At 41.3% G+C, this 13,816-nt stretch overlaps 1 protein-coding gene across 4 annotated transcripts in view; it reads right to left on the bottom strand.

Annotated features, from left to right (window-relative positions):
* Positions 1 to 1,926: 1,926 nt before the first annotated feature.
* Positions 1,927 to 13,816, bottom strand: part of GRIN2A (glutamate ionotropic receptor NMDA type subunit 2A) — a 432,458-nt gene continuing 420,568 nt past the window's right edge. For 2 of the 4 annotated variants that reach the window (XM_025371387.1, XM_025371386.1), the window contains one exon: positions 1,927 to 13,419. In XM_025371387.1, the coding sequence (XP_025227172.1) occupies positions 11,620 to 13,419 (1,800 nt within the window). In that variant the 3' untranslated portion in view covers positions 1,927 to 11,619. The remainder of the gene's footprint in view (positions 13,420 to 13,816) is intronic. The other 2 variants (XM_025371388.1, XM_025371389.1) reach the window with 2 other exon arrangements.

Here is a 13,816-nt window from a genome sequence, read left to right as displayed (position 1 = left end):
GTGAACAATTTTATGGCCCCTGTTTTGGAAAAGCTCACATTCTAAGGAAAAGTAGCACACCTAAAAATGTAGTAAAGCTTGATGCATTATATTATAGAGGTGTGTACATGGGGCTATGGATCGTGGAGAAATCAACTGTCAACTATGCTTCTGGAGGAAGCTTGGAAAGACTAAGAAGAGGTTTATCTTTAAAATAGACCATAAAAAAGAATTAAGCATTGATAAGGAGACCAGCATTCCAGGAAGAAAGAACAGCGTCAGCAAAAACATGGGAGCATAAGAGCTCATGGTGTCCTTGGGGAAGGGTGAAAATATCTTTGATTCCTTACAGCATAAGATGCATGGTAGAAAGGGGTATGGCAGGGGTTGGAATGGCTTTGTGCACTATGGCAAGGAATTGGGCTTTCCCTGTGGGCCACGGGGGACCAAGCTGAAGGTTTTAAGTTAAGGAGAGGTGGAACTAACATTGTCAGATTTGGGTTGTAGAAATGTCACTTGATCTGAAGACGGGGGTTGTCAAACCAAATTCAAATCTGGGTTTAGTAAAGAGAGACTTTATTCAAAAGGATTATTGCAGAGGGAGAAAGGGATTCTTGCAATAGAGGAAGAGGGCCTATTGCAATCGGGAGAATGCTCTGACAATAGATTTGCAAGCATCTCAGGGTTAGACAAAAGGGTTTTTCTTTTACAGGGAGGAGTAAACAAAGCGAGAAAGAACAGGGTACAGGAAAGTGAGATGAACAGGAGAGGCACAATTGGTCAGAAGGTGGATAGATGGGGCATTTAAGACTTGCCTATTCCCAGGAGGAGCTGTTAGGGAGAGGTTTTAGGCTGGCTTGGGCTGAGGTTTGGCCAGAGTTCAAGGACCTGGAGAAGGAGGGAAGCTTAACCGTTTGATTAACAAGCACTTTTGTTCCAACTGATCAGTAGGGATCAACATTTCAGTTAATCATTTATGAGGCAAAGAATAGGCATTGGGAGGGCGTGTGTCTGGCCTTGGTATGGGTAAACAAGTGGGAGCATCTGTGAGTCTTAACTAAGTCATATAGGTAAGACTCCTGTTCATCTCACTTTCCTTTACCTTGTTCTTTCTAGCTTTATTTACTTCTCCCTGTAAAAGAAAAACCCTTTTGCCTAACCCTGAGATGCTTGCAGACTTATTGTCAGAGAATTCTCCCTATTGCAATAGTTCCCCTCCCGGTATTGCAAGAATCCCCTTTTCCCTCTTGCCATAAGGGTGCTTCTTGGTAAAAGTCAACATTATCAGGGTCAAGGCTACAAGCACAGGAACTGCACAGGAAGACAAGAGCTAGGTGTGGGACAGTGGCTAAGCTTTTGGCTGAAATCCTGAAGCCAAGCCAAGAATTGTCCTGAATTCCGTGCCTCCCTCTACCCTCTCCCTTTGCCAAAGTGGGGAACTCGTTATTTCCCCTTTGTACAAACATTAAGCCTGCCTGAAACATTAGCAATTGATATGGTTGGAGTATTTGTCCCCTCCAAATCTCATGCTGAATGTGATCACCAGAAGTTGGAGGTGGGGCCTAGTGAGATATGTTTGGGTCATTGGGATGGATCCCTCATGAATGGCTTGGTGTCCACCCTATGGTAATGAGAGAGTTGTCTATTAGTTCATGAGAGAGCTTGTTGTCTAAAGGAGCCTGGCATTTCTCTCTTGCTCTCTCTCATCATGTGACACACTGGCTCCTCTTCCCTTCCGTCATGACTAAAAGTTTCCTGAGGCCTCACCAGGAGCCAAGCAGATGCGGGTGCCATGCTTGTACAGCCTGCAGAACAATGAGATAAATAAACCTCTTTTCTTTATAAATTACCCAGCCTCAGGTGTTCCTTTCTAGCAATGCAAAACAGACTAACACAGTGATGCTTACAACAGCAGCAACAATGACAACAACAAAGACCACAACTCAATTTCTCATTTTCATATCAATTGGCAGAAATTATCTTTATTAGAAAAATGAAATTTTCCTGTATTTACATTTTTACACCATATGACCGGGCACTTCTGTTGCCTCAGGAGTTATGTACATATCAGTTTGCACACACATGTCAATCCCCATTCCTTAAAACAGTTGATAACACATTGAACAAAATTAAAAGACATACTACAAGAAGACAACCATAGTATATACTTCCTCTATCATAGAAAGGTGTTAAGCAAACATGTAATTTTGTAGCTATGCTTGGAAATATTTAATACAGTTATTAGCACTTCTTCATGCAGTGGATTAAAACATGACAGATATAAACTGCTGCAGTTGATCAATGAACATTAATTCCCAAATGAAGACCATTGCATAGAGCACACAGCTTGCTTTGAGTTCCACCATACAAGAGATCAAGTCAGTTCTGATGTGGGTTTTGGATTCTGTTTGAATGTAGCTGTGAATAGAAACCCTCTGCATATGGAGTTCAATCCTAACCATATTGGATTAAAAATGGACTCAGACATAAACCTGGATAGCTGCTTAATTCAATAACTTTCTTGCAGGCAATGACCAGCTTGCGTATTATGCAACAAGTCTTATTATTAATACATGAGTGAAAAATGAATCATTTATCCTCTTTTTCTGTCTGAGAAGGCCATTATTTATAATTTTTATGATCTAATTCTTATTCAAGCCACCAAAAAACTCACCTTATTCTTTCTGAACATTCAGCTTGAAATATAGATGCTCTACATAAACACATACACATAAACATTCTGGGGTGATATAAACTATGGTGAATTCTGCCAATTAATTCAGTAGGTTTATGCTTTTAAATTTGTTTTGGCAGGGGAATGAACAAGATTAAGATTCACAGTTAAAAAACAACCGGTAAAGAAATCTTTGGGGACCCTCAGGTTTGGAAGGCATCTGAGCCACATCTAACGATGCCATTGCTGTGTCAAGCAGTTTTCTGCCTTTTCTATGAAAATGTTATTCTTGAACTTATATCTTAAGTAGGCAATTAGCATCCCTTCCCAGTCAAAAATTTGGGGAACATGAATGTTAAAAGTTCCACTTTCATCTTTTCATATCAAAATTTTCCAAAAAGATCACCTGGATTTGGCTCAAATTAGAGGGCTTAATCTTTTGTTTTTAAACTGAAACATTTCTATAAGTGGTCATGACCCCAGAGCTGTGTCTACAAACTTAATAAAGACTTTAAAAAAATTTAAAAATATTTAAAAAGTCAATACTGTTCATTCACTTGAATTAGCTTGACTGAGAATGGAAATAATTCAGTAAGTCTTAGATGGCTAATGTAGAAACTTCGATTGAATCCAAAAGGCTATGATTGCTTTCCATGGAAAAAAAAATGACAATGTTTTCGTATTTCTGGACCTTCGCTTTTTGCTCAGTTATCAACAGTCTTTGATTTGAGCCCTTTAAAACTTGAAACAGCAAAATGTCAGATCAATGGGAGGCATTTAAAATGCTAAAGACAAACTCATGTTTGTTGGAGAACAATTAACCTTATTAATTTGAAAGGCAGCTGTGGTATTGGCTATGTTATGTTAATATCCTATTGAGGGTTCATCTTAAATCTTTCCTAAAGGTATGAAAGAGAATTAACTGGAAGAGGTCATGACCCAGGGCTAATGAAGAATGTTCTAGGATTGCAAAAATGCAAACTCATTGTTTCAATGACACAGTAAGAAAGAGAGAATTATGAGTGATAATCTCCGTTTTGTCTTCTGTGTTTCTGCAGACTGCTGACACCTTATCTGAGGAAGTTAATCTGAGGAATGACTTCATGTTAAGCAATTTAGTTCTGGTTCCCTGGAGAGTTGCATGCTTTGAAATACAACCCCCAGAGAAGAAATGCTATTGGTCAAATTGTTCTTTGGAGTGCTCCATTTCTACATAGTTCAACATTCCAAGGAGAACATTGTCATGCACTTGTAGACCCAACAACAGGATCTCCAAATAACAAATAATAATCTTTCTGTCTTAAAAAGCTTGAAAGATGAAACAGCTGAGAAATTTTTTCTCAGAGACTAGCACTTAACTTGCATTAAGTTAGCTAACCCTCCAGAGAATTCATGGAGACTCCCAGAAAGACATTCCTTCAAATTCCCCCTAGTGTCCTCATCCATCAAATGGGCCTAATGCACCCCTCACCTCCCAGTAAATATAAATGCCAGGAAAGAAATGTGGCTTAGAACATGGAGAGGGGGGAATGCAGGAAAGGCAGTGTGTGCTCAGCGGCATGCCTGCAGAGTACGTTAAATACTAGGCCATTCTGGGTACCTATAAAGCCCGGTGGAAGCATTCCAATTCAACACTCTTCAGTGGGACAGAATAACCATCACTATCCTAATGCTAAGTGAGCAGCGAATTATCTCTAAGACAATTTGGAAATGAAAAAAAAAAGACCAAGAAGGAAAACAACAACTTTTTAATAGCTGGTCCTCAAACATTCTGACTACCAAAGCTCTCCATCATTCATGCAGAAACTCTATTTCCTATTCCCTGTCCCACCTCTGAAACTCATTCCGTCTGCCTGGCAAAGATAACCAAACATAGAGATGAAATAGGAGGAACAGTCAACTTGCAAATAATATCACCTCTTTGAACATGGGTCACAATATTTAGGAGGACTTTAATGGAGAGCCACATGGCTGCGTGTGTGTGCATACCCACACACTTGAGAGCATGTACTATGTACATATGTTTAATGGAATTAGCCCTGATGTTGAGTGATAAAAAGATGAGACATTAGGAAAGAGATATTTAAGATTAGGCACATGCTAAGTAGAGAAAATAACTCCCCAGGAATTTTTTTTTTAAATGCTGAGTGCAAGCATATGAAAGGGAGACACAAACAGTGTTCAAGTCTCAGAAGGAACTATTAACAGAGGTGAGATCCCCAGAAGTTCTCAATACACCCAAATCAGGCAATGAGGGGTAAGACCCTAACAAACTTCCCTGTCACAGAGGCTGACACTCAAGGGTATAAGCCCAGGAACCTCAAAAGAGCAGACCTCTCTTTCTGACTTCTATTCTGATCTCCCTGAAGGAGACCAGGCACTTTGAGAATATGTCTAACATTAGGGATTTACTAATTCTAGTTACTGATGAGGCTGAGAAAAACCTGAGCCTCAGTTTCCTTATCTGTAAAATGGGAGCAATCATATTTATATCTTAAGGTTATTTTGAGGATCACATTCTAGGATATGCCTAGAATACTGCCTACACTCAATTTAGATATATTTTGATATTCTCAAATTCAGGTGCAGATCCATGGCAAGTACTTGCGATAAGCAGAAAATATAACATCCCAAGAATGCATGGAATGGGATGGACAGAGTGACAAAAGCTCCCTCTCCACCTCGCCATCCTTCCTGAAATACACCTATATTCCTTTCCCCATCTCTTTGCCCCATTTTCTCTCTAGGGAACCTGATGCTTTCTCTTTTGTCAGCCACAACAGTAGGCACTTGGAACTTGATAAAGAATTCTCCCTCCACCCTTCCCTGATACCTTCATACCCTGGTCTATCAAAAGGGTTCTTCAAACGTCAAAAACAAAACCAAACAAAAAAGCTTTAGGGAAATGCTTCATCTTTTTACGTCATGGTCTATTTTCTAATCCTTTGGGGAATTTTTTCAACCTTTTCTTGAGGCACATGTCATAACACAAGGCTGGGAGGAGGCATGATTTGGCAAGGATTGGAGAACTGGCTGGAACCAGACCCAAGCCTTCCTGTGCAAAATTGTAGGAGTGTGAGTGTGTTCACCTGGTTAGCCGCTCCTGGGTCTCCTAAGCACGTTATTTGAAGATTAAAATAAATCAAGTGCATTTCCAGGAGCACTAACTCTATTCTCCAGAGTTACTTAAAGGTTTAGGGAAGGACTTCAAAAAAAAAAAAAGTATGCTCCTAGAATCAGATTTTTTTTTTCCTGGCTCATTCCTAATTTTTGCTGTTTAGTCTCTGTTTGCATTTCACGGGTCCTTGGTTATCATCTGGATTAGAGAACTGAATTTCTAAACCATAAGCTACTTATGGGAAGAGATGGTATTTTCTGTTTATTTTGCATCCCCTCCCCCACAATCCCAAACTGGCTTTCAAAGTGAAGCGGACATTCAGTGAAATCCTATTAGCTGGTCAGTGTGCTTGGTTCTTTCTCAGTGCATGGTACATAGAACTCAATTATTTCAACGGTTACTACCAGCCTTTTATCTCAGTTTGAGGTTTTAAACAATATCCCTGTGGATTCTTCCTAAGGAGACAGTCTCTGAAAAAAGTTTTCTCTCTTCTAGAACTTTAAGACAGGGATTGTGAGGGAGTTTAAAGGAAAACAAAATTCAAAGAAGCATGGGAGCATGGGTAGGTCTTTCTAGGGCAAGAGGTGAAAAAAAAAGAAAAAAGAAAAAAAAAAAAAAGCCAGGGCAGCTTTACGGGGATCTCTGGCTCTTATTCCGGAAGTAGTCAGGAGTGTCCCCTAGAAAGAAACCTAGAAATAAGTCAGCCCAGTCAGAGAACCAAGCCGGAAATTGAACCATGTCTTGGATCTAATCCTTGCTCTGATACTCTAACTTGATGATCTTAAACAGGCAACTGCCCATTTGTAAACTTCATTTTCTCATCTCTCCTCCCCTTCTCCTAACTTTTGGTGTGGTTCTACAAACTCTCTTTTTCTAAGACCCTTCTGGGCAGGCACTTCTAGCTAATACTATACTGAAAGCACTGCTGGGCACAGAAAGAGTGCAGGTGAGGAAAGAGGATAAAGTATTTAAATAGGAAATCTATGCCCTTTGACATGTTTAAGGAAATTCACACACAAGTCCATATCGGCATTGTCTTCAGAAGCAAATGCGAGCAGAATAGATTCTATACCCCTCATCCCAGAGTTTTGTTTTTCAAAGAAGGGGCCAAGAACACCAACACCCAAATTCTACTTAGGCTCTGTCATCCTCCCTACAACTGAGATTAAAAAAATACAGTGCCCTCTCTACAGAAATATCCTCCCATAAAAATAACCAGAATGGGTTTTCCATGTGTTAATACCATCATCACCATTTAATTTTTAACATAAACTTTACAATATGTACAATTTTATTTGGATAATACACTTATGTGTGAATGGTAGAAATCAAGCATGTATATTATATACATGTGTACACAAGCAGTTGTATTCACAGGATAAGTGCATTTTATCATCTCTGATCCATATCAAGTGGCAAGCTGACCTCATCTGATACAATTAGGTATGAACACAGTACAATATGTAGGGATTGAATGGGAAACAGTAACTGCATACTGGGAGAACTTTTCAAGTAAAGACCCCACATCACTTTCAACCCTGTTCACCAAAAAGAGATGGGGTATCTGGAAAGGTCTAATTGTGTCTCCAGTGAAAATAAACAGTACTTTTGGAAGGAAAATTGCCTTTACATAGAACCCTTCACTCATTAAATATCAACCAACACATTTAGCTTCCACCTACTCGAACTTCTTTTTCTTTGAGTCCAATTATGTCTACTATAGCCGTGGTTAATACAAACAGGCTCCATTTCAGAAACAACGCATGTCCCCTTTTCAAGGATTCATGCACGACAGCAATGCACAAAGAAACAGTACAGGAATGTGCATAATGTTAACGAATATATCCAGCTCCTCTGTAAGGTATTTTAGGTTTCTCAAATTAATGTTTATTTAGGTCTTGAACCGCAAGGGATTTCAGTACAAGGTACTTATTTATATGACAACTGATTATTAAAGCTGCACTTTTTAGATTTAAAGGAGATAAATTTTTAATCACCATTTAATTAACATCAACATTTTTTTTTCTTTTTCATTAGCAATTCTATTTGCAAATAATTCAGGGCATTTGTCATTTCCTGAGAAGGATGCAGAATATTAAATACACATCAGTGGTCGACATATCAAATAGCATAAACAATGTGTGACTATATGACAGCCGTGGATCTTTTGACTAATTAACTGCTTTGGCTAGAGTCCCATTTAAGTGAAACTATTTCATTTGTAAACAAGGTGTAATTTTCTTTTTCTTCTCCCCAGAAAATAAGCGTGAAATGATGTGACAGATTTTGCTGCAATGGGTGAATTTTAATGCTTTCACTAGAAAAGCTAAATACAAAGACTCTCTGGCACCCTGTGAATCAGGGAAGAGAAAATCAAGAGTAATCCGTGGATGCCCAGTCATGGTGCTGGGCAGACAGATAAATAATGCAGAGAGATTTGCAGAGGACATAACAGTAATGTGTGGTGAGATTATAATCCTGCATGTCTCCCTGGCAGAAAGATAGACCTATAGGGACTTGCCAGCTCAGAGCATTGAAACCAAAAGCGGCCTAAGAACCTGCAGATGTAAGGATGATGAAACTCATTTTCCAGAAGCACAAAGGTTTCTCAAGTACAGTTCATGCTCTAGAAGACTCTCTTACCCAGAGTATTTTAAACTGGTTGCATGTGCATGCTATTACCCTTGGACAGAGACCCAACCATTTGCATTCAAGTGTACCTCTCTGAGGACCTGTTGGGTCCTTCTCAAGTGGAAAAAACCAATTAGAATTAACAAGATATCATTATGGATGCCAGTTCTGACTTAAGCCAGCTGAAACTCAGGCATTTGTGTTCAGAGATTTGGACTCCTTGCCATCCACAAATCTAAGACCTCAGAGCTGGGATATGTTACAGGAATCTTCTGTGATGGATCTATAGTCTAGGGCTTCCTATTTAATTCTTGTTACTTCTCATACTGTGGTTTCCATTCACCACTGGACGTTACATTCCCAATATTCTTTTTGCAAAAACTGAACTTAGATGACTTTTGAATAACTCTGCATCTTTTCCTTAGAAATTGACCATCTGATCAGTAGTTGATTTTTTTTTTTTTTTTTTTTTTTGCTTGGGATCATCACATTGAAGAGTCAATGAATTAGTAGAGAAGGGAAACCATAAACTTTGTGTAGCATAAAATTTCTGATTATTTATTTAAAAAAAACACTTTGGGTAGTAAAAAGAATATAGATTTTTTTTTGCAACATTACTGTTGATTATCCCAAAGGCCACATTTTCAGTTTCTTTATCCAGAGATGTATGTATGGGGTTAATAGCAGAAATAATGCTGCTATTAGGGGAAGGCTTTTTGACCGATTAAGTCAGTGCAAGTATAACTCTCAGTCTCCCTAGAGGTCTCTGTGGCATTTGGCAGCCCTCTGGGTTTAGAGGACACCAGACGAAGACAGAAAGCCTCTTTGGCTTGACAACAAATCACTCTTCTGTGTTCTGGAGAGGCTTTTTAATTCATTCGTGTCAAAACATCCCAGACTTGTGAGGAAATGGAGGTGATCCTTGCTGGGGTGGATAAAGGTTTGGAACGCAGTGGAAGGGCAGAAGGTAGAAAGGGCTAAAAGGCCACACAGTCATTGAAATTCAGATTTAGGATCAGAAGTTGGGATGACTATTCCAGGCCCTTTGATCCAGGCTTCTCCATGGCTGGGTCTTGGGACAGCAGACATACAGCATCCGGGAAATAAAATATCATTTTCAAGCATATGCATCCCCAAGACCTAGTCAGCCCCTTCTGCCTTTCAAAAATGAAAGGAAGCGCCTCTCACCCACTGCCTCCCTCTGTTCTCTACCACCGACCCTGAAATTCATTGCAACCACTTTTCATCATTATAGGAACACTGCAGGTCAGGTGCACTTTCCCAAAGATGGAGCTATTCCATGCATCCTTGAGCTTTAAGAGAATCATTCCTGGCACTTGCCCACATGCAAGAAAATAATACTTACAAAACAGAATGCACACCATGAGGAGAAGAAACGGGATAATTTTTCAACCTGCCACTTTCTCCCTTTCTTCAAGAACGTAAAGCAGAATGCAGGAGGAAACCAGGAAATGGTCAGGCGAGTCTACGTTAGCTTAGTGTTTCCGTAGCATGGCCCGAAACAGACTGAGGTCTTCTGCAAACACTGATGGCTAGTTATCCCAAATACATCAAAAATTCTCATATATATGAAATACACTAATTAACCGAGTAGAACTATATAAAAGGTTTAGTTAATATTATTTGCTGGTTTTATGGTATTTAATTTTTAAACTAGAAAATCCTGATCTGATAAAGTGTCATAACATAGCAACTATCTTGTCGGGGGCACTTTTTTTTTTTTTTTTTTGTGGCACGCACTGTGCTAACAGGCTCCCCATGCATAAGTATTCCCCTCTCTGTCTCTAACTTAAAATGGTATCATTTCATGTCATATATGCACAGGTTTGAGTAGAATAAGAATGGGATAATGCAGGTGATTCAGAAATGACAAATGCTTTGAGGAATTTTTCCTACATCTCTGTTGGTGCTATGAAGTGGTTTGCCACCAACAGAGAGAATAACTCAGGAGAAATCACTTGTCTCACTAAAGTCTATATCCACAGTTTGGAGGATACTCAGGGTAGATCCAAGAGTGTTTCATGTTTTGAAGGCTTTTCATTTGAGGAGGTTGGGGTGGAAGTGAGTGTCCAACAGAATTTCTGTATGTGAAGGAAGATAAACCTAAAACCATGCTAGCCTTCGGCAGACAGATGGCATTGTACTTCTTACAGAGCACAGTACACATACGGCTGTTGGTGCATGTCACCACATTCACAACTCTGGGACGAGCAATACACAGCTAATTGGACACCACCATGGCTGTTTGGAAACGGAACGAGTTATGGTTACTCTGGGAGGGAAGGGGCAACAGATACTATACAACCCTGAGTCATCACCAGAAGGGAGGAAATGCAAACTTACGTACATAGGCGTCTTCGGGATAAACTACAATGGCCACTGTGTCACAGACAGAAGATCCACACTTAGATCTCGAAGACATAAATGTGTTAGTTTATGCAGCTCTGAACAAGACCATCGAAGCCGAGGGTGAGAGAAACACACATCAACATCCAAAGAGATTCCTGTAGCTCTCTCCACCTGAGGGTCCCTCGGGCCTTTGGCTCCAGATGTGTCTTGGAAATGAACTATAATGAAGGTAGCATAGTCACCACGAACACACTGATTTGCTATTCTTTGGGGGAGCCTGGAGTTCTTGGGGTGAGCCTGGGCTGTGATGGAAGGCATAACGAGAAAGCTGAAACTGTTACGAGCCACACTTCCTAATCTCTTGCACATGTCAATCTCACTACAGTGCAGATGCATTCTTAACTGTTTTTATTTTGTCTGTGTCAGGTTTACATGCATACCATATTGCTTATTCTGAATTAGAGAAACCATTAGGCATTTCTGATGAGAAAATTACATGGTGGACTGACCTTAATGGAATTTGGAATATAGGAAATCATAACATCACCATTGGCATCCAATGCATCATTATTGCCATCATACCCAGTAGGCATGTCCCGGAGACTTGCCCTTATGTAGTTAGTTATTTTTGGTTAAGGACTCACCATGCTCAGCACACACCTCACAAGATTCCTTGAGTGGAAAATTATGGCATGAAGCCATGTGCAAAAGAGCCAACAACAACAAAAAAATACCTCCCTACATCTTCTTTCTCTTAGCAGGGCACTATTGGACGTCCAACATTTACCCTCCAGAACGTTGGCCATTACGTATGTTTCCCTATAGATAAAACATTAATGGAAGATTTTTAAACATCAGATTCCATACTAGGCATTTTCTTGTACACACGTCTATTGCTGCAGGAATTTAAAACCCTGGGGGTAGAGTACATATTATTCTTATTTGCAGCATAAGGCATAACATGCTCCGAAATATACACATCATTGTGGCCCCGACTGTCCCTGGAACAGTACGATGCCGTTGACCTCAAGGACGACCGAAGATAGCTGTCATTCACCGCCTGGGATGGCAACGAGTGTTTGTAAGGGTCCGAGGGGCATCTCCCAATAACCAAGCGTTGGTCATCCCTGTGGGAGTGGAGGAAAGGGTTATCGGAGGTGTGGTCTGGCAAGAGAGACTTGCTCCTCTTGCTGTCCTCCAGACCTTGGGGGAAAAGGGAGCTTTTGTTCCCCGAGAGTTTGCTTGAGGGGACACTAAACAGGCTGCCGTAAAAATTTCCCTCCAGAAGCCGTTCCCTGTCCTTGAGGCTTATGCTCCGGGAGGGCCTGCTAAGGTCTAGCTCCCTAGGTTTGTCGACAATGTTATCGTAGGAATGCTGACGGCTAATCCTTAGCTTGTTCTTTTGTAATTGAAGGGCATTGTTCTGTGCCCAGTCCTGCTGGTAGACCTGCTCCCGGGTGGCTGGGTTACCTGTCTCCTGAAGCATCTGGTCTTCATCGATGTCATAGAGGTTCCCCATCCGCAGGCAGGCATCGCACTTGAAGGGGGACCTCATGGTGAAGTGGCCTGAATAGGTGGGCAGGTTGGAAAGGCAGCTTCTGCAGTGCGTGGAGTTCTGCCGGTATCGCTCGCTGGTCTCGCTGTGTGGGGAACCCTTGTCTTTCAAGGTGAAGTGCTTGGAGTAGAGTTTATACTGCTCGGTGTCGGGAAGCCCCTCTTCATTATGCAAGGGCTTCCGGTTCATTGGCAGCGTGGAGTCCCCCTTGCGGAAGTTTTCACTGTGATCCTGGTAGGGGTCTGGGAAGTCCACGTTCTCGGGCAGGGTCACATTTTCAACAAACTGGGGTGGATCTAAGTGAAAACCAGGCTCCTTCTCACCATCAATAGTGTAGATCTTGTCTCTGGGGGAGCTTGATTTGGTTTTCAGGTAGGTGCGCTCGACCTCGCTACAGTCCTTGGGGTATTTGGAGGCCACTGACCTTTTAAAGTTGTCCTTGGTTTTGTGGTTCTTACTGTTGTCAGGTTCCCTGTGGCACGTGGCCCGATTTGACGTTTCTGAAACGTCAGAATGGGCCATCTCTTCTGGAAGATACCTAGGGCTCTTTAGGGAGTGGGTCCTATTCTCCGCTGTTCCCTCATCCCTCTGGGAGACTGGATTCTGGGATAGTGAATCCTGGCGTATGGAATCCATGGATTTCTTCCAAAGTTGCCGGGGTCTAGAGTTCACTTTGGATTCTGTGCTCACAGCCACCTCCACCGTGTTAGGGTTGGACTCATTGAGAGTGAGAGGATGTTGTCCCTGGAATACGTAGTTATTGAGGTTATCCTTGTGCCGGTTGGCCACAAATGTCTGGAGTTCGTTCATGTTGTCTCCAAAAATGCTCTCTTTCCCCTGAAAGGACCTGTTGTCCGAGTACATCATATTCCCCTTATCTGAAACCATGTCCATGATGAGGGAACCTCTTTGGATGAAGTCAGCAGCTCTTTTGGGTGAGTCCATTCTTGAGGAGTTCATGTTGGACATGTTGGAAATGTTTTTGGCTGACCGGAGGAGTTTTAACATGTTGCTCTGGGATCCTGTCAGATTGAAGTCTGGAGACTTCTTCTTTTCTTCAATGTGCACTCCATGAATGCAGCTGTAGATGCCCTGTAGGGGAGTAACATAAAGCACCATCAGCAGCAGCAGCAGTGAACGTGAAACCACTTTGCACTTGAACTTTACCTGCAAAGGTGAGATTTGTACTTCTTGCAGGAGCCCTGGAGAAACAGCGAAATTCAGTCTGAATCCTGATAACGTATCTTAAAGGTTTGAGACAAGTTGCAAAGCATAGGGTTTACCTTACTGCTCTGGTTCAAGATTAGCTGACACCTTTGCAAAAAGTCACACATGGAGTTTGAGAAAAGGTATCAACCGATGCTCATACAACTGTCAGTGCCTCGGTGTCTCCAAAGTGGCATATAAGGACAGATAACTGAGCCTCCCAGCCCCCCGGGTCACCAATCCAAGCTTTTGTTAAAGTTTCCCAGCATCATCTTTGAAGTTC

This window comes from Theropithecus gelada, chromosome 20, assembly GCF_003255815.1.
Source record: "Theropithecus gelada isolate Dixy chromosome 20, Tgel_1.0, whole genome shotgun sequence".
NCBI lineage: Eukaryota > Metazoa > Chordata > Mammalia > Primates > Cercopithecidae > Theropithecus > Theropithecus gelada.
This window is presented reverse-complemented; position numbering and strand designations above follow the sequence as displayed.